General features: G+C 39.7%; 1 protein-coding gene across 2 annotated transcripts in view; it reads left to right on the top strand.

Annotated features, from left to right (window-relative positions):
• The window catches only part of prkcbb (protein kinase C, beta b), a 93,237-nt gene that overhangs the window by 35,571 nt on the left and 29,679 nt on the right, over positions 1-27,987 (top strand). For both annotated transcript variants that reach the window (XM_007565756.2, XM_007565755.2), the window contains exons 3-10: positions 2,717-2,799; positions 9,265-9,376; positions 9,534-9,662; positions 14,785-14,941; positions 15,858-15,992; positions 17,350-17,446; positions 19,499-19,642; positions 25,673-25,846. In XM_007565756.2, coding sequence (XP_007565818.1) covers positions 2,717-2,799; positions 9,265-9,376; positions 9,534-9,662; positions 14,785-14,941; positions 15,858-15,992; positions 17,350-17,446; positions 19,499-19,642; positions 25,673-25,846 — 1,031 coding nt within the window. The remainder of the gene's footprint in view (positions 1-2,716; positions 2,800-9,264; positions 9,377-9,533; positions 9,663-14,784; positions 14,942-15,857; positions 15,993-17,349; positions 17,447-19,498; positions 19,643-25,672; positions 25,847-27,987) is intronic.

Below are 27,987 nucleotides of genomic sequence, written 5' to 3'. Positions count from 1 at the left end.
TTTACAAACTGTTAATTGTGCCACAGATGTAATTTTTTTTTTTTTATTTTAGTCCAAATGGCCTGCAGTCTTTTCCACATCATTACCAATTCTTAAACTAATAAACCTAACCAAGTATTAAAGATAAATGTGGAATAAAATATATACTTTTAATGGTTGGTATTAATATACCCAACGTTCTTCCTAGGACCTTCAGCCTCCAGCCCAGCCCCACAGTGAACCCGTCCACCGTAATCCTCCTACACCAGCGACGGCAGCAATTAAACAAAACTTGGTGGACCTGCGCATCATACAAATTACGTCTCAGTTCAATTCTCCTAAGAAGGGTTGTAAATGGTGTCACGGAGAAGAATTGTTCCAGTGACGTACTGAAGGCAGTGTGTTGGAAAGAGTAGGAGGTTCTTAAAGAGACAGAGGCCCATTTCATGGCTATAATGCAAAGTCAAGTTTTTTTTTAAAGTTATTTTGGTATTAACAGGATTTCCAGACCAGCTGAAGGTAACAAAGTGACTTGATTGTGCTATAAAATTACTCTATGATAATTTTATACTCTGACCTTCAAAATGACTGAAATCACAAATCTATTTTTGTTCAAAAACATCTGACCAAAATTAACAAAAACAAACATTCATGCCATAAATCTTGTCAAAGATTCCCAAATGTTTCAATGTTATGCTCAGAGTAGATTGTATGTGTTGCTGCTGCCTGCCCAGTGTCAAGTGTACAAAACAATCAGCTGGAAATGCACAATCTTTAAAAAAATAATCTAAAATGCTACAATGAATTCATGTGAACAGATTTGTGTGGTGTAACCTGGATTGACTTGAGCTTTCGTGAAACCTCCTGCTTGCACATCCAGCGCGTCTCTTTGGGCCCATCTGTCATTCCGCGTGTGGACTCCAGGGCATTTTCGTACGAACCATTTCTCTAAGTGTCTGTGATGTTATTACCCTTCTGTGTTGGTCTTGGCTGTCAAGTGGAGCTGACACTGATCGGGGTGGAGATGACAGGCTCGTTGTGCATCAGCGTTTCCACGTTTTGTGCCTCGCTGATTGTTACCAACCTGGAAAGTGGAACCGTGTCACGCTTCTCATCTCATTTGGCTGCAGATTGCATAAGATTTCTTTGATGTAGACTCCTTGTTGTTTTTCTGCAAATTGGAGGAGCCCAGGGAGGAGAAAGTGTAACGCTTGCTTAGCTGTTGAAAACCCAGAAACGGAAAGGAAGCTTGTTGTGATAAGGAGACGGTGCCCATTGTGCGTCCAATAGGCCGTCTGACTAAATGACAATGCCGCAGGAGTTACACAAAGACAGTGTAGGTGTTAAGACAGACCCACAGGATCCTTTTGTTCCACTACTTAAGCTTTTAAATACTCTCATATAAGTGCTGCTTCCAAGAGCAAAGTCACTGCAGTCAAGAAGTCTCCCTAAGAGCATCTGTAATTTGCCTTAATTTCAATAAAAACATTTGTGTCAAGTCAAAAGTGCTCTCGCATCAAGAGCTTTTCAGTCTCGTTTCTCCTGGAAGGAAGTCATTAAAAGGCAGAAAATCTGTAATTGGACCCTTCAAAGTTCGTCGGCAAAGAGCTGCAACAATATAACACAGCACGAGTGAGGTGATGCTAAGCGAAACGTCTTCTACTCGCAACGTGGTTTTATGCAAGTCTGACTACATTACGGACTGGATGCCCGCAAACGAAGCTTATTTTAGCTGCAGTTATTCCTCTTTGTTTGCATTTTTTATTTTCAAAAGAGGAAGGCGGACGCCTCTATCCATTTGGTCATGCGTGACTATTTTGTTGTAGCTGACGAGCTACAATTTATTTCTGGATCACTATTTGAGTAATTGCAAAGAAGAATTGAAATTTGAGCGCCATTTTACACTTTATAACTGTATTGGATTATATGTGCTCTTAGAAATGAGATAAAGTGGAAGGAGAGGCCATTTTAGAGGGGATGAACATCAGCAGGTCTCCTCCGCCATTTTTTTATTTTTTTATTTTTTTACAGAAGTCGCTCTGTGATTCAAATCCTTCTCCCCACTGAAAGGAGGAGTTATCTTAGTCTGAATCTGCGATACAGAGACTAATCACAGGCACCATCTGTTGTAGTTCTTCTAGCTTCTGAAAGTTGCACAAGTTTTAGCTTGACGTGTTTGACTTTAATCAGCAGAATTCCAGCGAAATGCGAACGCCTTTTCTGCAGGCGTTTTGGGAGTTTTGAACTCAACAAGTGTTTTTAATAAGCAACTTTGTCACTTTGTGCTTAAGAGTCATTCATTTAAATGACTTTTCGATTTTGTCTCCTGCCTTTAATGAGGTTTTTCACTGCATTTCCTTTTGTGGTTAAACACTGTAAGCTGCCTTGTATATAAATGATGGTGTACAGATATACTTGCCTTTCCTCTCTGCCTTTTTTTAAGGTATTAGTAATTTAAGCTGGAAGAAAAGTGGAAATAGACGTCTCCATCCTCAGTGAGAGACTGTGATTAGCTAATAATACTCATGTGTTGCTCCAGGTCAGTTTAATCTAAATGGTGCAGAATCCATTTTTTTCTTCCTCTCTTGATACGTTTTGGTTTGCAGTGTTGAGGCTCGTTTTGGGAGAATTTATCATGTTGTATTTTACTGACAACTGTTGTGAGAGAAATGTAATAAATGTGAAATTTTCACATTGAATTTTGATGCATTTTCTCTCTCACACACTCTTTTCACAGTGTGCTGTTTCGTGGTTCATAAACGCTGCCATGAGTTTGTCACTTTCTCCTGTCCAGGCGCGGACAAAGGACCGGCCTCAGACGTGAGTACAGTCAGATTATTAAAGCTATACACACCCCCCAGATTTTCAACTTTCAGCCTGACGAGCGTAGACGCCTCCAGAGGAAGAACTTGTGTTTTGCCTATTGGTTTTCTGACTGATGAGGCTGTATATGCGTCTAAAACCCACCTCAGTTATTTGTTCCCCACGTTTCACCTCACTGCTGTAGCATTTCTTTCTTGGTGATGTGGTTCAAACAGCGTCTCTTTTATCATTTTAGTTTAAGAAACTCACACAGGGCCGAGCTCTTTCTCCAACATTTCTTCTTCTTCTTCTTCTCTTTGCTAGCATCTGTTTTTTTTTTTTTTTTTTTTTTTTTTTAGAAACTCGAAATTTTAAACTTTTTCTGCAAAAGTCCATTTTATATTGGCTTATTCACCATAGTCTTTCTGCAAGGCTTTTTTCATGTACTTTTCTAGCAGTCACAGTAAAGAAAAGAACATGATGCCATTTTTTCTGTTTACATCACAAAATCATAAAACCGTCTGGTACGGCAACATTCCTGGGTAGGTCCATTTGGACGATGGCACTGTCCGGTATTACACAACACAGTCCAGAAAAAAGTCACTGCTTTTGACAAGCACGAGACAAAATAGTGCACCATACTATGTCATCACACTAGTCTGACGTCACGTTATGCGTTTGTGTCTGACCCATCCGGCTCAAACGTCCAGGTTTGTAAAATATGTTAAAGCTGGTGAACATCAAGTTAAAGCTAGTAAAGAAAACCGCATGTTGCAGAAAATATAAGGAAGTAAAAAGCTCACACACCGCAGGTAAAATGCCCAGTTTTGGTGATATAAATAAATTACCTTTAATTTGCCATGTAGGCGATATTATTCAAATAAAAAATAAACAAATCTCGTAGAGGGTGAAACATACGAGTATTTGATTATTCATCTGCTTTTTGCTTTTTGTTTTTTTACTGATTAAAGAACTAGTCCAAATATCTCCTCTCTTATTTTTAAGCCAGCATTAAGCTTTTGGTTTTTTTTTTCCATTTGTCACCTCAAATCTCACCATCCACCTCTATCATCTTCTTTCTATTTTCCACCGGCTTCATTTCTGACACTTGAACATTTCTATATTTGGTAGGCGTATACTGTTAGCTCTCCCCTTGTATGAAAATATCTCCCGCACACGTTGTCTATTTTAAAAGCTCATCCACCCAGGGATCTTCTGCTCTTAATTATGGGGCCGTGTCACCATCATCATATTGTTTCTTTAATAAGTTCATGACCTTATGACCTCAGTCCCTGGGAATGTAGGCTAGCTCTGCTCCAAACTAGTTGCTTACTTTATTATTAGAGATGGAAATAGAGCGGAGGGCTTATATTTGTGCATAAGAGGAAATTAACCAAGATGTACATCAACTTAGAAACAGACGTATAATGTTATTTAGAGTGAAAACAGTTAATCCTAGTGTGTGCAAGATCATCTCTCTGTCCGCAGTTCCTCAATTCCCATACTGCCTCTCACTTTTCTTCCCTTCTGTCAGCTATGTATGTATAAAAGAAGAATTCAATTATAGATCTGGGTTAATAGGATGGGTTCCCTGTGGGAGAAGTCGAGGGATGATGTCCTCTAATGAAACCTACATTTCAGGCCCACAGCTTGCTAATGCTATAGAACTTGGAGGTTGAAGGACTGTGCACGTTTTACAGTCGTCATGTCGGACATGAACTGATTTATGGTTTCAAGGTTCAGCGGTACAGGTGTAAAAAAAAATTATGGTTTCAAAACTGCAGGAAAAAACCCAACAGTTTTTGCATTTTAGATGTAAAGGAATATTTGCCCTATTAAGCCACCTGTTGCTTCAAGCTGTCAATTAGTTGTATTCTGTGGCTGGATAGAGGAATTTGCTTAAACTTTTACCAGTGATGGGGAGGATGATAAAGAAAGTATTTCTTAAACATTTACCCTGTTTTGAAACAAACACAATGCAAAATGCTATAAAAGTCTGCAGGTAAAATAAATAGCATGGCCTGTAATGCAGCTAATTTACAAGCTAAAATCACCTGTTCATGTGTTGTTTTGAACTTGTTTGTACAATATATATCCTTTTTGAAAGACATGTTTAAATAAAATGTATTATTATTATTATTATTACCATCATTAATGTGCTGCACAGTTGACGTTTATTTTAAATATGACTAAACATGGGCATGGGCGTGTTTTAAAAGATTCCTGTGTGGATCATTTCAAGGAAGAAAGTAAATTTTTGTTTCACCAACTAAGTGACTCTGAAGCCTGTCTATCACAGAGCATTTCCAATAACATGACAGCATGTGTTTGATTTGTGTGTTGGCGGGAGATGACTAATGCCGTTGGCAGGAAATATAATTGGACAGGAGAGTGCTGTGATAAAACAAAGGAATGGAGAGAGGGGGAAAGGATAGACATTGACGTGGAAATAAGTAAAAAAAAAAAGTGGACATTATAATGTTTAACTTAAATTTATGGTTGTATGAAAGTTTTCATAACTGTCAAAACAGCAACTTTTGTAAATCTAGGAGTTTTAGCTGTTTGCTGCACTGGAGCGTAGAGATGTTTGTTTACACACTGGAAAAGCATTAATCTTAGAGATCCAAGTGCTGCTACCCATCAGTCTCAGAAGGGTTATGAAGCAATTTCCAATTACCGTATTTTTCCGAATATAAGCCGCTACTTTTTTCCTCACGCTTTGAACCATGCGGTTTATAGCCCGGTGCGGCTTTTCTGTGGATTTTTCTTCAACCACCAGGGGGTGCTTTAGCAGGAAGTGAATCATTGGAAGTCAGAATTGGACATAAAAGAAGAAAGTGCTGATTTTCATTTAGAACAAACACATGCTAGCAGCAGGAGAAATTTCTTCAAACTCATACCTCATCATGGAAACAACACGAAGAAAAAGATGCAGTTTTAAGTTGAGGGCTGTCGATCTGGCAGTACAGGAGGGAAATAGAGCCGCTCCATGTAAACTCGGCGTGAATGAAACTATGGTTCTGCGTTGGAGACTCTGCGTCCTTAATAGCAGATTTATTAAGGACCCAGCCCTCTGCTGCCCTCTGCTGTGTCCTTGTGGAAAACCGAGAGCGGCGGAGATACCAGTGGCTTATATATGGCTTATATTTATTTATTTATTTATTTATTTTTTTTGTGTTTTTTTTTTTCCTCAAAAACATTGTAGGTGCGGTTTATAGTGAGGTGTGCTCTATAGTCTGGAAAATACGGGTAGGTCTGTCATGATAGCAAATTTTGTTGGACAATAAATTGCCCCAGAAGTTATTGCGATAAATGATGATATTGTTTTTACAGAATATCTTCAAGTTCTGCAATGGTAATGGCTTTATGATGCAAGTACAACCTCTCAATTATTTTTAATGGACATATACAAAACAAAAGTATGTTTTTTTACTTTTTTTTTTCTTTTTCCAAAATCTCTTTCTCTTTCTTACTGTTTATTCAATGTCACATGCTGTTTTTATTTTATTTTTTTAATTATGTAAAGCACCTTTAAATGCCTTGCTGCTGAAATGTGCTATTCAAATAAAATTTGATTGATTGATTTGATTGATATAACACTGGAAATGGAAGAAATTTTAAATATCCAAAATTTATAACTCAATGCAAACAACGAATAAAATGAATTATCTTTCAATCTCTGTAAACAAGATTGCCCTTCAACAAAAGGGAGGCTAGTTGAGACCAATGCATAGCACTAAAGAACTCTGCCAACCTGTTTCTGATGGAGACGCAAAACAATCATGTGATGTAAATTATGTTAGGTGTTACTAAAAATACAATAAAACATTCATTAGGTTATTTGTGTATGTTTCAGCTTTGAGGCATCAAGTGATTATTTTCACTGATGTGTTTTCCTAGAATAAGATTAAAGCAGTTTATAGTTTTAGTCTGCAGTCCTGTAGATGGAGAGTTTCTGGCTTTATTAACAAATGCAAAACATTTAGTTTTATTTTTTCTTACTTTATTGTTACTCTAATAATTGTTTTACTCATAAAACAAACCAAAAAAAAAAAAAGAGCATAGCTATCTTACTGACATTCCACAAACCAAAGACCGAACAAAATCGAGACACAAACTAGATGTTGTTTTTGTTGGTTTCTGTTTGTCTCATTTTGTTTAATTTCGAGGTTTCTGAATTGGTTTCTGCTCATTTCTTCCTCTGAAAAGAAAAATTAAGATATGAAAATTATTAAAACTTAATGACATACTAAGACGTTCTTATAGTTTGAAGATGTTGGGTACAATGGCGGTAACGGTCAAAATGCTACATTAAGTCCCAGGACGAATGGAGACTAGAGTAACAATTTAGGCATATAATTTGTTCTGGCTTTTTGATTTGAAAGTTCAGAACTTTAACAAGAACCGAGAATACGTAGCCTCCCTCTGGACATCTGTGCTACCATAGAGCTCCAGATGCAGGTGCGTATTCTCTCCACTGCTGCGGTTGCAGGTTTCACACATGCATGAACTCACATGGGCACTTGATAGACAGCAGACAAAAATAGACCCCTAACCCCCCTTTCTGGTTCCACATTTAAATATATTTTCATAAAGAGGATTTGTTGTGCAATTTTCACCTCAAAGATCGTAACCAATATCGGTCTTGACAAAATGTCAAAATAACTATAATCACTTTTTTTGTTGTTTGAGAATTGAGGGGGAGCATATTAGGGGTTTTATTAAGAAAACGGGTCATATGATTCAGAGTGAAATGATGCAGAAACCTGAAGGCAGCGTTCCCCTAAGGAATCACAGTCCACCTGAAGATACGGCCCGCCCTCCACACTCCCACGTGAATCCTCTAATGTACGGTTAAAAGCAACTTATGAATGTTAATGTGCAGAAATGAGTTAGTCACAGACAATAGGAAGGCAAAGAGTGTTGTACATGTGTGCAGGCGATATTCTCTCTTCACTGCAGAAATTGTCAAAAACTCTCACTGTGATGACTACAGACATGAAAACGATCCATCAAGCACTCACAGTTCGACAGTTTACAATGATTTATTTACATGAGATGAATAAACCAAATTATTTTAGTCAGAAATTTAAAACTTTTCGTTTTGCAATTCTTAGATGTTATTTGAGTACAATAAAAGCATTCATATCCCTTGAACTCATTTTATCACAAACTTCAATGCTAGCAGAATTTTATATTTAACTCATTTATTTAACTTGAGTGAGTTAAAGAGCATTCACACCCCTTTACTCTGACACCTCTAAGTAAAGGTGTCAGAGTGACACGGTTGCTTAATAAATACTGTAGTGTCCAAATTTTGACCTCGGTATGAATCTGTGATGCCGTAGCGGTTTGTCTGAGAACATTACTGGGGAAAAAAAGCCACACCACAACACCACATAAGTCAGCAGAGAGGTCAAGAATTTCATCATCATACAGGACAGGGAATCCATGTCAGAATGGCCCAGTCAAAGTTCATACCTAAATTCGATTGAGATCTGTGAAAACTTGAAAATCGGTGCTCTTCACTCAATCTAACTGAGCTTGAGTTACAAAAAGTCTCCAAATATGCTGATATGGTGGAGACATGCAGCTAAAACAGAAACAAAAAAAAATGTTTCCAAGTGTCTCAGCTTGAACAGATCAAAAGCTAAAATCTTAGCTAAGTTTCAGAAGAGGACAGGCAACAATTTTATGAATGCTATCAAAATCTGCCTTCAGTATTGCTTTTCTTACAGCACAATACGTGACCACCAACATCTGCAGCAGCCAGCAGCTGAAACGGTTCAGCTTTTGGCCTGTTAGCTCATGGCAAACGACGCCGCTGCTTAAAATTAGTTGGGAAGAACTAATCTTTGATCTAGGATGCAAAATTAAACCAAACAGACATTTGCCTTGAATGCATTTTCCCTCTAAAACCTAACTTCGTCTCTCTTTGAGACATTAAAATTTTACAGGTCTAAATCTCTGTTCGGGGTTTGAAAAAAAAAAAAAAAAAAAAGAGCCAAGTCACCTGTTGTGTCATTCCAGTGGCTGCATGCATGTTCATAACTGTTCAGCGGACCGGTGTGTGCGCTTTTATCAAACTTCACGGAAGGCTGACTTCCTATTAAAGACAGTTGTGTCAACAGAACTGCGCGCACGCTCACCTGCATGCGCGTACGCACTCGGGCTGCTTCTGTTGCCTCGCAAAGCTGATAAGAAACAAAGCAATTCAGAGGAAAGCTGTCGTTATCAGATTACAGTCAACTCCCCTCTGCATTCGCCTACCCTCCATGTAAACTTCCTGTAAATGTTCACAGCAGTGGAAAGTCTGAGATGAATGGCTTGTGGTGAAAGAGATGGAAGATCATTTATTTGCTCTTTGATTCTGCAGAGTTCCCGCTTATTTAATTGTGTGTCGTGAAATGTTTGCTCTGATGAAAAGGATAGTTTTTTAATGCCTGTCAAGTTTTGAATGTTTCTCTTAATGTTTCTCTGCAGGACCCGAGGGCAAAGCATAAATTCAAGATCCACACCTACTCCAGCCCCACCTTCTGCGACCACTGCGGCTCCCTGCTCTACGGCCTCATCCACCAGGGGATGAGATGCGACCGTATGCGCTCCAAACTGCACACAACCCTCTCAAACATGATCATTTTTGCTCATATCTACATGAAAATACTTGCCAATTCCTTTTATTTGCATGGCGGATTAATATCCTTCAAACATACCCCAAACACAAACTGTTTATTCTTGGATGTGCTTTTCAGACTGCATGATGAACATCCACAAGCGCTGCGTGCCCAACGTGCCCAACCTGTGCGGGACGGACCACACCGAGAGGAGAGGCCGCATCGAGATCAGCGCCGAGGTCAAGACTAACGTTCTCACCGTCACCAGTGAGTGCATTTCAGGAAAACATGCAGATGCAGATGCAGATGCAGAGCACAAACACATCGACTGGGAAGCGTTGGGAATGCAGGTGTTTGTCTCCCTCTGCTGTAAGGATGGCAGAGATGAAGATGGGAATACTTGGTTCATGATTTAAGGATTGGTCTTTTTCTTTTTTGGTTCATGGTATTTTGCCATGAAACTCACAGTTAAAATAAATCATTTAGGCCTTTTAGTGATTTATTTCAAAGCTACAGAGAAACCAGATGCTTTTTTGTAGGTATCAATTTCTTATGTCTTAATTGTGGCTGAATTTTTAGTTACTCTTTTTTTCCAGAAACCGTAGACTTCGATCTGTTTTTTTTTTTTTTTATGGGGTTGAGGCCGGGGCTATTTGTGAGGCTTGAGGGCTTTCAAAGTGTATTTGGTCGTGTTTGGGGTTCGTTGTCCTGTTACTCACATAAGGCACCTGATCCAAAACTGACGTAGCATACACTGACTGTCGAACAAGGTTGAACACAACCGGGCATTGCGGCAAAACTACGATCCCAAACCCTCGTTCTTTCGAATATTTTTCGAAATAGTTTTTTGAAGTAGACCGTGACTTGAACTTGCACCCTCCATTTAAAAGTCTCTCAGCTTTAATTTCCTTGAATAAGATTCTAGATTTAATATTGGATATGAGACATTCAGAAAATGTTTTGGGAAAATTAAAATAATTCACAAAACAAAACAAATACATGACCAACCTGCTCCACTTCCCCTCCAGAAACCAAGATGAGAAGAAATATCGCTTGTAAATATTAGTCCAGTTTTATTCATCGAAGCAATATGATTAAAAAATGACTATCAGTCAATATCAGTGTTAGTGCCGATATAATGTGCATCCCTGTTAAAATTTATTTGCAATTTTAACATAATACTAATTTAAAATAAGGTTAAGCTTTAGTTAAGATATAATCTTTCTTTTTGCACACTTGGAAATATTTGTGATGCTGAACATGGTATAAATGTACTTTTAGTAATTCTGGACCCGATTTGCTTGTTCAGACTCTGCCAAACTAAATCTGCAAAAATATTCACAATACACCAGTTGGACGTTCTGGAACTTTCAAAGAACCATTTAAAAATTACCAAATGAATAATTAACTGGACAATCAGTTTACTGTTGTGGATAATAATCCGGCTGAAATTTGCCAAAATCAACTAAGGGCTTTCCAACCAAGTAGGGATATTTTACTTTTTACCAAAGTAATATCTATCAAATAAGTTTTGTAGTTGACTTTTACCAGGTAATCAGGCAAAAATTTAAATTATGACTTATGAATTTATTTATGTATTTATACTCTTTGCGTGCTCAATTTTCTTATGAAAAATATAAACCTGCAGAAATGTGTCCCTCTGTTGTCAAAGAACAAAACTACCTTCATGTACTTGACTTAATTTAGCTTTGAACAAAAAATTGTTTTGCTTTTAGTCTTTTATATGCAAAAGGAGCCCAAAATAAAAAGTAGAGTTGGTTTCATAGAATTTATTTTTACATGTAGTGGCTATTTTCACCTGAAGGAGGCAGCAGAGGACTATAACAAAGGTTCTTCGAAGTCAGCATAATTTGAACAGTGAGAAATTATAATAAACTTACTAATAAAAAATCTTAACTGGGACCCTTCTGTGTCGTCACCACGGCTACATGCGGACATAAACCAAATCTGTGTTAGTTCATTATTTTCTGAAAAGAAGTGGACCTTTTAGCGTTTAAGAAGAGAAAATTACTGATTGTACTTAAAAACCGACAACCACAAATCATCAAAGGCAGACAGAACTGAAATTGTGTGTAAATTGCAACCTGGGAAACCCAGAATGTTTTGACGTTTAACTCTTTGATTCGTCTTGTTTCTATGTGTTGTGTTACTTTAAAATCTCCAGATTTTTAACTTTGTAAATGTTGAGTGTTTAAGTTGCCATTTTAGAAGCTTACAGACCCGCATGCTCATGTTTTTCTCTCACCGGTACCTTATAACTACTATTACCACAATATAATTATGAATTTTCTTTACAGTAATATTACCTCTAAATGGCTGACTTAAGAGTTGAAAACCTGAAAAGGAGGAATAGAAATAAGTTAAATTAAACGTTTAAATTAGTTTGACTTAAACATCATGTCTCCAGGGTAAGGGTTAGGCAGTAAATATTAATCTTATTCATTGTTATCAAAAATGAATATTATTTTGGTGCTTGAACCAAGATGCTGGATTCTCCTTCCCTGCTGCTCGGTGTGTTTCAGTCTCATCTTTGGTTCTGGTTCCCACGCTCCAACACGGGGTCATTAACTGCTCGTTAATGTGGGAAATAAGAGATTGCACTTATCACACACACACACCCACACACACACTGCCAGGACAGCAGTAAATCCACTTAGCAGACCAGAACGGCAAACTAATTCCAGTATGTAAATGTCCAGGTAAAAATGATCCGGACATTGTTAAAGGTTTTGTTCAACATCTAGTTATCTTGCGACGTCCTTTTGGTTTTTCGTGATAACTCTTTAACGGTAGAAGACGGAGGCCGGAGCGGTTCCATTTCTTTGCCGACAGGGATCAGTGTGGAGCCGTGTGCAGCATCCTTATTTCAGCTGTGGTGAATAAGAAGCAGGAAGTGCAAGCATCTTCCCTTAAGTTTAACAAAGCAGGATCTGGTAAACAAAATATGGCTGCTCCTCCGAGAGACGAGTTTGTGTTGACTCTGATTTTGGATTTCACGAAGCCGTTGCTGCTGTTGTAAAGCATCAGATTCTTCACAGCCTTTTCTCTTGTCGTAGGTAGATCAAAGTTCACGGTGATGCAAAGCTCATGGGAGCAGAGAGGCCTCTCTTTTAAAGAGACTCCAGCATGGCAAAAAATGCAGCGTAGGATATCGAACCAAAATCTTTCAGATGCTTTGTGTCGCACCTGTAAGAGAATGGTTTAGTAAACAAACCTTCAATGGGAAAGGAGTTATTGTGATCAATAGCAAGCGCAACTGTTGAAAGACTGGTTTAAAAGCGCACAAGACTTTTCAAACCCTTCACACCGGACAAAGAGCACACCGTAAATCACAACGTGTTTGACCTTTAACTCTTCTACGCATGCACAGAACTTGCGTGGTTTAGTATTGTGCTGGCAACTTCTTTGGTTTCTGGAACATGCCTGAAGGAGTCTGGTTGCAGGAGTGGTAGCTAATCCGTCGCCTGACTGGGAACACCTAAAGTAATTTATTCCAATGTTATTGGTGGTGCTGTTGCTGTGGGAATCACTTGTTGCCGGTCCTCTGGCTGCAATAACAAGCATCTCTTCCAGCTGAAATGAACAAACCAAGTACCAAGTGTAAAGATCATGCTATATCACATTTTATTTAAAAACTGATGTGCCTGCTATTGTCGGAACAAGAAGCTGCCGGATTAGTTGCATTTCAATACAGGTGAAGATTTTTTTCCTTCTAGTTTAGATCTCAGTAGCTGTTGAAATGTGTGCATATGTTCCTCTCCAAACGGATTGTATGTCGCCTGATGACGTTAGAGCAGGGTGAACAGAAACAAACCGTATGATTTAAGAAGTAACCCGATTAGATTGGGTGAGATTGAACTTCTGTTTAGTAATTTAGTAAAATAAAGCACCAAAGGTGGCACTGTAGAGTAACCTGCTCTTCCATTGATATGTACGCTCCAGCAGATACATTCTTTTACTCACAGCAACATCTTTGCTGTTTACTCTGTGTCCTATGGGACTATTTGGTATTCTTCCCTCTTCACAGCTCTCCTCCACTGCTATTTGATGGTCACTTTAACTGGCATCATCTAATATTTATTGCCCCGCTCTGCTGAGAGTTTAATGCTGGGGTCTTCGCTGCGGTTAACCTATTGGAGGTTAGCGGAGAGTAATGCTTTAGCGGCAGCATTTTTCCTGATCTCCTGGGAAGCTCTCCTTTCTATCTTGGTTCAAAGGAAACTTACACGCCACCTTAGGAGACCTTTAGATTTTTATGGGACAAGTACAGCATTTTCTTTCACTGAAATATGGGGGAGGGGAAAAGCATGGCAACTATCTACAGTAGTTGGTAGATTGTCATTTCTCTCATCATGCTAAAAACGTCATTAAAGCTAGCCTGGTGGTAAAAAAAAGTAGTAAATAGACGATCAACATAATTGTTCACAACGACTCCTTCTGATCTCTGATTGGCCCATTTGAAATTCTACCAGAGAAATTCAGCTCGATGGGAGAAATCCCAGAGAAAGGAGGGAAGAGAGATGAGAATCAAGCGGAATTGCGTAGGAAGACGATGGCCAGGTCAGATAAAAGCAGCCAACTCCTCACCAGATCACAGTGTAAAAAAATAAACAGTTCTTTAACCGGTAAATATGAAAAAGCATTTAAATTTGGTGAAATAAAATCTGCACGTTTTAGCTGCACTTGTTTATTAGTAGAAGTTTCTTTTAATTAATTTAAAATTTAGTGAATGACTAAAGACATTTCATTGAAGCTAAACACATAAGACCTGTTAAGTAACTTGTGTAGGTTTTTGAAGGAACCACATTTAAAAAAAAATTATAAATAATTTTTCCGTTTGTGTTTCTTCATACACCGCTTTCCTTAATCTGCTATTTTTTGGGGGGTGGGAGAGGGATTTCAATGAACCAAAAAATTAAATGTACTAATATGTATTTGCAGTGTTCTGGTAATCGATGATTTTGTAAATTATGATAATTTAATGCAAAGTTGGCATTTTTAATGGACTTATAATGCAACTTTTAGAGCAACTTTGCATTAAAAGTGTCATTATTTACCGAATGACACTTCATGACAACAGTCATAGACATTCATAAAGACTTCTTCATGTTCATGACAGGTGTTATGTCATGTTTTTGACAGTGCACACCCCTTCACATAAAGTGTTACCCAGTTTTCTACTTCAATCCGAACAGCTAGCATAGGCAACTTGACCTTCTTTCTTTTTAAGCTAATAGTTTCAGGACCTTTAGATGCTGTAACCCTGGACCACCACAAGAGGGACAATTGTCAGCTAGAATTGAAAAAGTTAAATTATTGCTAAATTTGACCTGCTATTTTTTTTTTATATTTTCTTTGCTTTCTTCAGTTAAAGAGGCCAGGAATCTGATTCCTATGGACCCCAACGGGCTGTCAGACCCCTACGTGAAGCTGAAGTTGATCCCAGATCCACGCAGCGAAAGCAAACAGAAGACCAAGACTATAAAGTGCTGCCTAAACCCCACATGGAACGAGACCTTCAAATTGTAAGAGCGTTTATCGGCTTCTCATTGACATCATGTCTTCGTCTTAATCAAAGAACTGCCTTCGGGCCGCTGCGTTGTGTCGCTCTTCGCATGCTCGAGTGACCGCCGGCGCTCGGATGACAACATCTGGCTTCCTGTATCTTGTAAAACTTTGCTTTTGGGGTTGTTTTGCTGCTGCTGCATCCTTGATAATCCTCACGATGATTAGTTCAGGAGAAGACTGAGACTGATAACTCCAGGCATTTCAGTGCAGATGTTCAGGCTTAGAGGAACTTTGTGCATCTTTCAAGCCACCAAAATAAGAAATAAGAGAGCATTGCGCTTTAGTAAACTAGTTTGTAAAGACAAAAAAAAAAGTTGTTTTGTGGTTTTTTCTTTTTACCCCTTGTGAGCGCTGGTTCTCAGCCATTTCTGCTTTATTTCCTGTTTTCTTAAGGTCGTTTCACATTTAGTCGATCAGATGCAGCCGCTTAATATACCGGTAATTACCAATGAGCAGTAATTAATACTGGAAGGAGTTTCAGTATGTAAACCTTTCAGTTCCTTTCGGTGGACTCCTTTCATGTCACCTGTTGTTTTGTGAGATCTTGTTTTACGTGTTACAAGTCTGTTCTTGGGTTCTCCACAAAAACGCAATGTGTTGTTTAGGCATATTGGATTTTGGTTCACCAGAAACTTCTATAAATGCCAACTAGGATTTAAGTTGATAACTCTTTATCAGAAATAATTACTGATTCAAATACCTCCTAATTGAAAGCTTTGCCAATTAATGCTTGCACTATTGTCATGCTAGCTGCTATAAACAACGAGCAGTGGATTTAATTTCATTTTGTACTTTAAGATGATGTAATGTCACAAAGTAGAGGTGTGTATCTCGGAGAATGTCGCCACTCACAAAACCCTGTGTCTCCTCCAGCCACCTGAAGGAGTACGACAAGGACCGCCGCCTGTCAGTGGAGGTGTGGGACTGGGACTTGACCAGCCGCAACGACTTCATGGGATCGCTGTCCTTCGGCATCTCAGAGCTCCAAAAGCAAGGGGTGGATGGCTGGTAAGACACGGAGATGAATGGAGTGGGGGTGTGGGAACATTTGAGGTGGCGAACACAAGAGAGCAGCAGGAGGGAGAGTGAAGGTGACCTTGTTCATTACCGTAGCATAGGAGAAAAAACTTTTTTCTTTTTTTTTTTAGCTTTTCTTCCTAATCTGGTTATATTTAGTGCCAGAGTAGCTCTTCCCCCGTCTTTTTATCTCTGCTTCTTTATCTCTTCTCTCCTCCACCCTCGCGCCCCCCCCCTCCACCTTCCCTCCCTATGTGTCTGCAGCCCAATCACTATCTCTCTAAATCTTCCTCTTTTTTTTTTTTGCTGACACTGCTCTGTCAGGGTTTTTAATGAGATGCCAACTTTTGAGGTGAGCCTCGGTACACCTGATATTTGGAGTGAGCCTTTTAAGATGCAGGTTTTCCTCTAATCCACCTCTGTGCAGCTCCACACACTTACTGACAGACTGAGAGAGACTAAAAGATCTGTTATTGGATATATGGTTTCCATATTGATGCCACTTTAAATAGGAACTGGGGTCTTGTAGAAATAAAACAGAGGCTTGTCGGACAACGTTGGTGATCAGGCAATAACAGGAACATAACAGGTCAGGGAGGAAGTTGTGAAAACTCATATTGCTCTTTATCCTAAACCCCCCAAGAAACCTTGTGGTGGAAGCATCATGCTGTGGGAATTCTGTTCTTCAGCAGGGACAAATCTGAGAGTGTGATCTCACTGAGTTTAGGCTTTAAATCGAGGAAGATTTGTGGGGGTGGGGGGTAAAAATAACCATTCTCTAAATGTGCAAAGCTGGTAGAGACAAACTCCTTGAAGACTTTTAACTGCAAAAGTAGCAAAAAGTGAATCTACAAAGTCTTGACTTGGGGGAGCTGAAAAAACGCACCACTTTTGTTTTAATTTACAATTATGCTCCACTTGGTGCCATTCTGTACCATAACATTTCTCATAATACACAATGGGGATTCATCAGAAGGATATGAACACTTTTGCAGACGACTTGCAGCCGGGACACATAAAATCATTTCTAACCGCGTTTTGGTTTTGATTGAAATGTAAACGTATTTTGCTCTCATATATTTTTGTTAAAGAAGCAACAGTAGACGTGGGCTGTCGCCTCAGGGAGTGTTTATCTGATTCCAGGTTGCTGAAGGTGAAATCTGTGACAATAAATCAATTCTCTAAAAAATTGGTGAAGCTGTGTGGTTTGAGCTTCAGCCAAGAGAAGTTCTTATTATTATGGGCAAAATGTTTCCCTTGTAGTCCTATAGAAAATAAATATTCCCCCCCCGGTTATGTGTGCAAGTCAATCATCAATCATGTAACAGCGAATATCTCTTCATTTCAGGTTTAAGCTCCTTTCTCAGGAAGAAGGCGAGTACTTCAACGTTCCCGTGGCTCCAGAGGGAGAGGAGGGCAACGAGGAGCTACGGCAGAAATTTGAGGTGCGTGTGTGTGTGCGTGCGTGTGTGTGTGTGTGCGTTTGTTTGTAATACCTTGTGGGGACGATTTTCCTGACATATACTACGTTGGGGGGACCAATTGCTCCTTGTGGGGACCGGAGCCTGGTCCCCATGAGGGGAAACCCTGTTTTTGGGTCAGGGGTCAGAGTTAGGGCTAAGGTATGAATTGAGTTTTGGTTAGGGTTAGGTATGTGATGGTTAGGGTTAAGAAAAGGGTAAAGGCAAGGTTTGGGCTGTAGAAATGAATGGAAGTCAATGGAAAGTCCCCACAAAGATAGCAACACAAACATATGTGTGTGTGTGTGTGTGTGCGCGCGTGCGTATGTGTGTGGGCGTGTGTGTGTGTGTGTGCCTGCCTGCCTGCCTGCATGCGCTTAAATGCGTTGTGTGTTTGGGAATGTGTGTGTGTGTAGTTTGCTTTGGCCACTCTCCGTGCATGTGCGTGTGTGCGTGTGTGTGTGCGTGTGTGTGTGCGTGTGTGTGTGTCTGAGTGAGAGCCACTCTGGGAGAGCTGTTAGCAGTTGGCAGGCACACTTGCAGCGCCATCCGGTCTGGCACACGGCAGGTCCAGACGTGTTTGTGTGTGTGTGGGTACTGCGGGGGCGGGGGGGCCTGACCAGTAGGTCCATTCATTAACACATTTGGCAGCGATGAGGATCACCCCACTCCGTGATTTTCCCTTTTTCTTCCTCCTTCCTTCTTCTTTTCTCCGTTTGTCACACTGACTGCAAGCTGCAAACAGGAGTCTTCTTCTGAAAGTGTGTTAAGTTGCAGTTTGCAATAACTGCACTGGGGAAAAATACAACATAATAACACTCCTTAAACGTGGGTTGCCTATTTGAATTGTTCCCCTTTATTGTCCTCGTGTTACTTTTTCCTTTCCTCCTGTTGTTTGTTTTTCGTCCTCTGGTTCTAGACTGTCTTGTGCGTTTCTTACCCATTATCTATTGTTGTCTGCTTCTCCTTAAGGTTGCGGTTCTGGGTGGCTGGGATTGGCGGCACACATTAATAAACAAATTAATGTCTGTTTATTTAGAGCTTGTGATAGCTCTTGGGAGTGGGGGGGGGAGCTCCCAGGAGGAAAGGAAAGACACAGACAAAGACGGAGAGTTTGAAAGGTCGCGTCATGATCTGATGCATGTTCCCATGTAACCACAGCCACACACTAATAAAGGTTTATGCACACGGATTCGGCATAATGAGAGCTAATTCATAAAAGGTTCCAGTCAAACACTATATAAAGAAATGTTAATGTTATATTATATTTCTGTGAGTGTTGAAAATGTTTGAACCGCTCGGATTAGAACCTCAAGTGGTTCTAATCCAGGCTTTATTCCATATTTTTGTAAACTAATTTTGCTTTCATGTATTAAGACTTTATTGACTGGTTTAGCTTCACAATCTTAACCCATCTTAAAGAAGCTAGCCTGCTTGAATCAGCTGGGAGGAGAAATGAACTTTGGTTAAGTGAGTTTGAGTGAAAGGAGGTGATGAAGGGCGTTTTACGTTTCAGATGTTTTAAAGACAAAATTTGAACCGTTAGACTTTCTGTATTAACTTTGTAAGTAGAAGTCAAACCCGGGACTTTCACACTTCAGGTCAATTCATCTGCATCGTCACTCCAGTTCCTTTTACGTCACTGGATAATCAAAAGATGCTGGACTGGAAGACTTAATTAGCTTCTTAAATTCTGAAGGGTTTGAGTGGAGGTTTGTCTAATGTATTATGAACGCAAGTGTATTGTCAAGCCATTTCTCCATTTGTAATCTTTGTCATTTCAGAGTGCAATAAAACCCTCCGACAAAAGCAAGCGCTTTTAAAATAAATCCTCTTGTGAGTGTCGACGTGTTTGTGAAAAAACTGAACTTTTTAATCTGTTGAGAAACGGAAAACCATAAAAATTACAAACACACACATTCAGGAAAAACTGAAACACACGTTGTGGGAAACAAAAGAATAGAATATTCCTATTTTTCTTCCCCTTTATTATATGTGCAGTTTCTCTATGTATTTCTGTCTTTCTTGTCCGTCTAGAGGGCTAAAATCGCAGTGGGCAAAAACACGGAGGGGAAGTCGGCAAACGCAGCCTCCCGGTTCGACTCCAACGGCAACCAAGATCGCATACGGCTGTCCGACTTTAACTTCCTGATGGTGCTGGGCAAGGGCAGCTTTGGCAAGGTGAGAACGACGTGTCTTTGTGCGTTTACCTTGTCTTTGTCCCTTAAACGACTGTTCGACTCCTGACTACCTGTCTGCTGTGTGCTGTGGTTCATGCATTCTTTTGTTTTCACGCAGTTTTAAAATAAAATAAAATGCTGCAATGATAGAAAGGCATTGGTTTCAGCTACTGAGTTCCTGAAGGATATAGCATACGCAAGGCAGCCATCGTGCATATGCAAAACCACTATTTTAACGGTGTGGCGTAGTGACTTGGACTGAGCTCAAACAAGAGATGAGAGGATGAAAAATGTAGACAGAAAAAAAGAAAGAGTAAGCACAGGTAGATAGAAATGGATGAAGGGAAGGAGGCACAGAGGAGGACATGGCAAGTGGTGAAAGTGATGAAAGGAGAGGGAGACGGCGATGAGATCCGTGGTGACAAGGCTGACATGAATGAATTGAGAGAGAGAGGTAAAAACGTCAGGATGAATGAAAAGCGAGTCGGCAAGATAGGTAGGTGTGAGGGGTCCTCGGAGAGAGGGAGAGAGAGAGAGAGAGGGGAGTGGTGCTGAGAAAGAATGAATGGAAATTTGGGAGACAAAAAAAATGGGGAAAATAGGAGGATGCAATGTGAGAGAAAGAAAGAAAGGAAGATTTTGGGAGCCAAAGATGAACGGAGCAGTGGGGTGGAGAAAGACTGAAAGTGACATAAAGAGCACGACAGAGAGAGAGAGAGAAGGGGGGGGGAGACCATTGTCTGTGTCAGACCTGTACAGCAACTGCCTGTTTCCATGGTAACAGGGATTTAAAGCTACACTGATGTGTCACCGCGGAGAGCCTCATTCATTATTGGAGTCGTCATTAGCGGAGTACCTGACTCACATGCTTAAGCACATAAATAAGAATAAAAAATTTAAAAAAAGCACATTCCCGAACGCAGGCGTCTTTCTCTACCGGGAACGAATTCGCCAAATGCAGAAGCGGACGCTCCTGTGACGCTGCGCACTTTAAGGGTTTCTCCAGCGTCTGTGTGGGAGGCGGAGGATGAAACCCTCAGAGCTGTTTTTACGATTTTGTGCTTTGTTTTTTTTACGTGGCCAGATGAGTGTTGTTCTGTTTGAAGTTTAAGCGTAGAACCAAAAAAAGTGTTACCTGCTTTAGTAATAAAATACACACATATTAACAGATTATTCCAATATAGAAATGCATGTATTTGTCAGCCCACTGACAGTAGACAGTCTGCTGCAGACTACCTGTTAGCTTCTTCTTTGATTTTCTTTTTTTCTTTTTACTATTGAGACAGAGGAAAATAAATGCCAAACGTCTCAGATGTGTTTTATGCAAACACGGAGGATATAAGTAAAGGTGATGTCTGAGAAGAAAACATTAAAGTCGAGCAATGCAGGCTTTCCTTTTGCAGCAGGAAGGCTCACTGGTTTACAGAGATTTGCTATGAATTATACAGAATCTTTGAAGAGGAATAGTGTTGGAAAATCCATGCAGGTTCATATTTGACATCTTTTTATCTCTACCTGAATTTGCGCATAGTGATTCAGGACATGCATCTGTTTGATAGGAGCATTTTAAACGTCTTGTGGAAAACTAAAGTATTTTTGGAAATATGTTTTTGTTTTCATTTCCATCTTCCTCTCTTGACGGGGATAAACGTCATCGTAACACAGTACGACAATTAAGCAGCACACAATCGCATAGATTAAATGAAGCACTGAATTAAAGGCAAAAAGCCTCGTGGATTTTTTTTTGTCAGCAAATTACATAAAAAATTAGTTTCCATCTTGCTTGTATGTCTGCTGTTCCTATACATGCAGCCATTTAAAAGTCTTTTTCACTGCGTTCTCACAAACCAGCCCTCAATATAGTTTCAGTCACACGTTTGCCATTTTGCTAGATTAGACATTACACTGAGAGGATGAGGTGAACACATAAGGTCAGAGTTTTCTTCTTACAAGGTTTCATGCTGCCATGGCAATTCACATTAGTCTGGCAAGGGTGCTGTGCTGGAGAACAACACTGCAGCAGCTGAACTTTTTTAGCACCTGGTGTGATAAAGGACTAATGGCTTCCTACCTTGCTTTCTTTTCATCTAAGGTCACTGACCACAATTTGCTGTCTGCCCTGTGAGTGTCAAACGGTGAGGGAAAGGCTGCAAATGCCAAAGAGACGAGTCTGCATTTCTTTGTTTGTTTGAATCGGTAGGAAAAAATGCAGGGAAACAAACTGGAAAAGAGGATGAAAACTGTGATTTGCTCCTTTAAAATGTCTGTTTTATGTCAAGTCAGAGTGCATCTCAAGCAACAAGGCAGATTAAAGTGATAATAACATGATAGAGTCATACAGTTACAAAATCATCAGGCGTATTTTAGACAGTTTGGTGCTATAATTTACAGACTTTTTGTTTAATATTTTTCTGTTGCCAGATACTTTTGGCTTCATTTGCATTTTTGTTTGGTTTAGGCAATCATTGTCATTTGATTTAAATGAAAGCTTTTCAATCTCTTGCAAGCTGACGCGACACATTTTCAATGCTTCACACGTTGCACCGAATCACCTTCATTATTCGTGACATAACAAGGTGTCAAAACATTCCTGAGAGATTTTGGTCCATGTTGACGTGACGGAATCACTCAGTCGCTTCAGATCTGCCAGCTGAACATCCAGGATGTTCCACCGTCACAAAGCTATTGATACTGACGTCCTGCTTGACCGTTGTGAAGAACGAGATGATTTTTTTGGATGACTCTGTAGATCACCGGATTACGGCGAGCTCCTAGTCGGATTTAAGAAGCCAGTTTGAACAGTTTGAAATTATTTGAGCTATTGCCTCTTGGCTTGCTGGAAGTGGCCGTCAGCAAATAAATAAACAGGTAAATAATACATCACCGGGTTGCCTCTAAGCATCTAAATTAGTATTTTTCTAAAGCTGCTGCATTATTTTGCTCCTGAAAAGGGCCTGTTTTCACCTCAGTTTTTTTTTTTCTTAATTATATGCAGCTCAGTGGATAGAAATGTTGCTGCATATATTATAATAACGATGGCAAAGGCCTTGCGGTTTCATCCAGTGCCTGTCGGAGTGTTGGTTAGTTAATTTCGCCTTGATAGAGTCGCTCTCCAAGGTCATAGGAGAAAACAGGCAGCGTTCGGCGTTGTTTACGTCACACGTCGGCTAATATCCTCTGGGCTGCTTGGCAATTGACCCCGAATAACTTTTCATGAATGAACCGCTTGCACACGCCACAGTCCACACTACTCTCTCAAGACTTTGGAGCCGGATTCACCTTGAGAAACGCACTTCTGCATTCGACTCGGTCCGGTTTGTTGCTCTGTGCTTCGCGTGTTTAGCTTGTTGAAGTGTTTTTATTTCTGATATGCTTCTCCAGTTTCCCCATCATCATTTGTTCTCTCACTCTGAGCGCTTCCTTGCAGTTCTGCGAATGAACTTTGGGCCAGATGGTGTCCTTCGGTGTCGCCGTTTCATTTTTAAAGCGTTCTTTTTTCTTTTTTTTTTTACATATAGTCACACTGCGCCATACGGCGAGTTCATGCACACAAACACACACACATGCAGACACATTTCTTGCTATTGGTCTCCAATAATTTCAATGTTGAAATGTTTTAGTCTGTGTCAGCCTTCTGTGCAGAATTACAAATACACACACTGGCACATCTTTACACACAGCGGATCCATTTGTGCCGCACTTCAAGTAGAATACTGGTCCCAATAATCTCACTACATTATCATACTTGAATATGTATAAAGCACAGGCACCTAAGATGCTAATTTTCAGCTGTTCAATTTGAAAAATGCGCATTAACCTCTTAATTACATGCTGCATTAAAAAAAATAATAATAAGGCAATCTGCAAAAAACAAGTCAGAATTTTGGTTGTATTTAGAAATGAAATAATTTGATCAATGTTTGTTGTTTGAGGCTATATGCAGGATTAGAAAAATTAGAAAAGAACCTGATACATCACAGTTAATTTTTTACAGTAAATACTCAAAAGCAGATCAACAAGTTATGTTGATTTGTTACACTTTTTAATTTGAAACCCAAAATTAGTTTTTTCTGAAAATGTAAATCTTACGCAAGAGCAAAAAATAAAAAAATAAAAATAAGAACATCACAATTTAAAGGGAGAGCATTTGAAACTTAGATAAACCAAATCATGAACCACATCGTCCGAGTCATTACCTTTCTTTTTTTTTAACCACACGTTTAAAGTTTGATGGAGTCAGAACCACGAAAGATAAATGTCCAAATCCCAGTGTTTTAAGTGTCTTAAGCCTAGAAACTGATAATAGGCATAGGTTAAGTAGGGCCCATGACATTTAGTTTAAAAAATCCTTCATTTTAAAATTAACTTTTGTCTATAGAAAACACAGTTTAAACAATCACCACCTCTGTGTGTACATGAAGACGTGTAGGCGCAGCGGGAACTGTCCAGCCTTGGACAAAGTGAAGATTTGATTACAAAGCTTCTTTGACTGACTGGTTTCCCAGTCATGATCTTACTCAGGTGTTCCTGGTCTGTATCATTTAAAACAGGAGCAACTATTCCTTTTATTCTCTCGTTTCTTCACATTCGGGTCACGCCACATTTTGCTGACCTACTTCTTTCTTTCTAATCCCACTTTTTTCATACTTCAATCGTCCTTGATCTCGGCTCACCTCTAAAACTGATCTTACTGAAGTTTCTGGGTAAAAAAAAAAAAAGTTACAAAATCCTTTTATTCTTGTTCTCATTTTTTTCTGTGTGATGTTTCTTTTCTTCTTAGTGTCCTTCCCAGATGTTCTGAAGGGCAAAGAAAATCCCCATGGAGAGATCTTAGAGAAGCACTAAATCTTGGTGACTTTCAGGTTGCTGCAGCTCATGTAAACCAAATTTTATTCTCTCAGACCAAACCCCGTGCAGGAAATACTGACACCTGACAGAATGAAACCTTTAAAGTGCCCAAGGTATGGTAAAATGTCTCAATCGTTAATTTCAGATTGACAAAACAAACATCTGAGATGGAGACGTTCTGCCTTTGGTTTGGACACTTTGACACATTTCACCTGAGTAGATCCTTTATATTAATTTAAGCACATGTGTAATCGGCCCGAAGAATGGGAATATTTTAATAAAAGAGCCGGACACGGTACTTCTGCTCCAGCGATTATTATTATCCAAGTTAGCTTACAAACAGCATGTTAACTAACAACGGAGTTTAACATTCGGAGAGTAAAAAAAATAAAAAAAACTCACAAGCTTTCTGAAAGTTAATAAACTTGTTTACATCCTACAGGTGTGTTTATATATACTCATACCTGGAGAAGGGGAATATTTTAATAAAAGAGCCGGACACGGTGCTCCTGCTCCAACGATTATTATTATTATCTAAGCAGGAAGTTCCGGTGCGCTAGACTCCCCCTGCTGGTTGAATCTGACCACTGCATCAGCCAAATCAGACTAGACATTAACATCTTCAGCCCAAACAGGGGGCAGAGCATAAAACCTCTGAACTTCAAAAAGAGTAAATGTACCTCTGAATGGTAAATAACCAAATTTCAATCCATCACACTTGCAGTGAGGCAAAGAAGACTGATTCAGGTTTTTTTTTAATGTGTTTTCAAGAAGTATAATGCACAATTCAAGCTAATATTTAGATTTTGTGACTCGTATTTTGTTACTGTCAGGATTTATCTTTTCATAAAGGAGTTTTGCAGCACAATCTGCTCATAAACATCTCAGTGTGTCAGAAGGTTTCCCCGTGGTTTCTCTTTTCCACCTGTGACATCTCAAAATATCATGTTTTTTTTTTCTTCTTCTTTTGTCACTTAGCTCTTTATATTTCCCCAAAATGGAAACAGTCAAACAATCCATTATGTGGATTCTTTCCATGCCTCCCTGATCACTTTCTCCCTTTCCTCCAATTTTTTATGTATTTTTTTTATTTCTTCTCTCTGGACCCTGAAGTGTGTGGAAAATAGTTTGAGTATTCCGTCTCTTCAACCCCTGCCTTTGTTTCTATCCTCTTCCTCTCTAGGTGATGCTGGCGGAGCGTAAAGGAACGGAGGAACTGTACGCAATAAAGATCCTGAAGAAGGACGTGGTCATCCAGGACGACGACGTCGAGTGCACCATGGTGGAGAAGAGGGTGTTGGCTCTGACCGGGAAGCCTCCGTTCTTAACGCAGCTGCACTCCACCTTCCAGACCATGGTGGGTCGATTGGCTCATTCCTGCCACTGCTCTGTTGACGCTGATGTAAACGTCTCGTATTGCGCGGTGAAATCAGGTCCTAGTATTGTTTAGCCAACGCTACACCTTTACTTTTTAGACACAAATGGCTCCCTCACCATCCAGTTGCCTTAAATGTTTTATATATTCCTCTGTCTGTTAATGTATCATTTTTATTTTACTTCTTGTTGCCATTTCCTGACCTGTGGAAATTAAGAAAACATGAGCCTAACTTGAACGGCATGTGTTCTTGTCCGTCTCATTTTGAGGAATGGCAAAGAGAGATTTGTCATATTTATGCTCCAAATTAACAGCAGTAGATTATATAATAAAATGTTCCTCTCAATGCTCAAAATAAATAAATAAAATCATGTGAATGTAACAATTTGGTTACATTTATTGAATAGATAATGGGTTCGCCAACAGTAGGGACACCGGTAATCTATCTTGAAAAATATTTGTTGACGCAGATTATAAGAAGCATCAAGGCGCTTGATGTTTAAAGGGGAAAATATGCAGATTCACACACGCAGGAGAGGCGCCGATAACGAAACAAAACCAAGCTGCCTTTGTTGATCTCCACACTGTCAGGTTACGTGGGGAACAATTGTGCGAGCAGCATGCTGCTGCAGGGCGCGCAGGGAGCACTGTGGTCTTAACAGCAGCTACCTCGACTGCCGTCACCAGCTCCCAGCTGGAACACACAGCCTGAATTCATGCTCAACTTGTGATGTATAATCCGTATTACACCAAAGATGAGTCAACAGAGGAGTAAATATAGCTTGGTGGTTTCACATGTAGCCCTCAGTGCATGACATTTCATTTCACAAGCCATAAACGCATGCTGTTATTAGTGATGCGTCGTCACTTGGTTGAGAGATGCCACAAACTCAGCTGACCTGATACACACACACACACACACACACACACACACAACTGAGAGTGAATATGCTAATCCAGTTCAGCTGTAATTCTGTCAGCAGAAGAGGACTCTGGCCATAAAATTTAGCCTACACTTATCGCACATCAGCAATTATAAAGGACACGCATTCAGACGTCGTCGCTGTACATGACTTGTGGTGCAGACATGCAAGTAAATTTTTAATCGGAAGACACACAAGCTCAACATATTGCTTTCAAATGCTCAGTTTGTGAGGCTTATCAGACAGCACAGACCCTAACACACACACACATGTATACACACAAACCCAAACCAAATCCTTCCATGATTTTCTGAAACACTGAACCATATTGGCAATTTCTGTTGATAAGTGAAGACAATAGGTTCTTAAATTGATGTCCCTTCAAGACTGATTGGGTGTACTTACAACGGCCCAGTCGCCTCCTTCTCTCTGTCCCCTTTGTGGCTACTCCTGTCACTTCTAGTGTTGTTTGTTTCGCGTAAGCAGTCTAACCTCTGGGCATACGTTTTTCACGGTGAATTACCGAAAGATTGTCCTGCTCAATCTTAGCGCTGCGTTTGACATTGTGGGCTGTTCGGTACCAGGAGGTAGACGGTTACGAACCGACCCCGGTTAGCATCAAAGGTTTCAAACCTTTTAGTTATGAGGTAAACTGTGGTGTTCCACATGGCTCAGTTTTAGTTTGTTGTTCTTTTAGATGCTTTGGGAAAATTATAAGGCGGCATGGTGAAAATCTCCACAGTTATGCAGATGATATTCTGCTGTGTTTCCTGGTGACTCAAGGCCTTTACATGCTCCTTTAGCTCTATCTAGATGTCTGCCATTGATATCAACACAATGCTAAAATATTTTCTATATCTAAATCAGGAAAAGCAGAGGCATTGGACCGATGCTCTTGCAAAAATACACTCACGGCTTCGTCTCTACTCTCATTCTGATTTATTTTATTCCTTCTGGTCTCAGTTCTTGTGTTCTTAGTCGTTGGTTTAATGTGAACCACCTGTAGAAAAATGTTGTGCTCTCTCATGTGCTGTTCCATATGATGATGTTACACCGCAGTTGATTTCTTTGGTTTTGATTTTATTTGCTACAAGTCTCGTCTGTCTGTTTTATAAACATGGATGGTTTACTGCTCAAAAAAATAAAGGGAACACTCGAATAACACATCCTAGATCTGAATGAATGAAATATTCTCATTGA

The sequence above is a fragment of the Poecilia formosa genome, unplaced genomic scaffold (assembly GCF_000485575.1).
Source record: "Poecilia formosa unplaced genomic scaffold, Poecilia_formosa-5.1.2 Scaffold182, whole genome shotgun sequence".
NCBI lineage: Eukaryota > Metazoa > Chordata > Actinopteri > Cyprinodontiformes > Poeciliidae > Poecilia > Poecilia formosa.
This window is presented reverse-complemented; position numbering and strand designations above follow the sequence as displayed.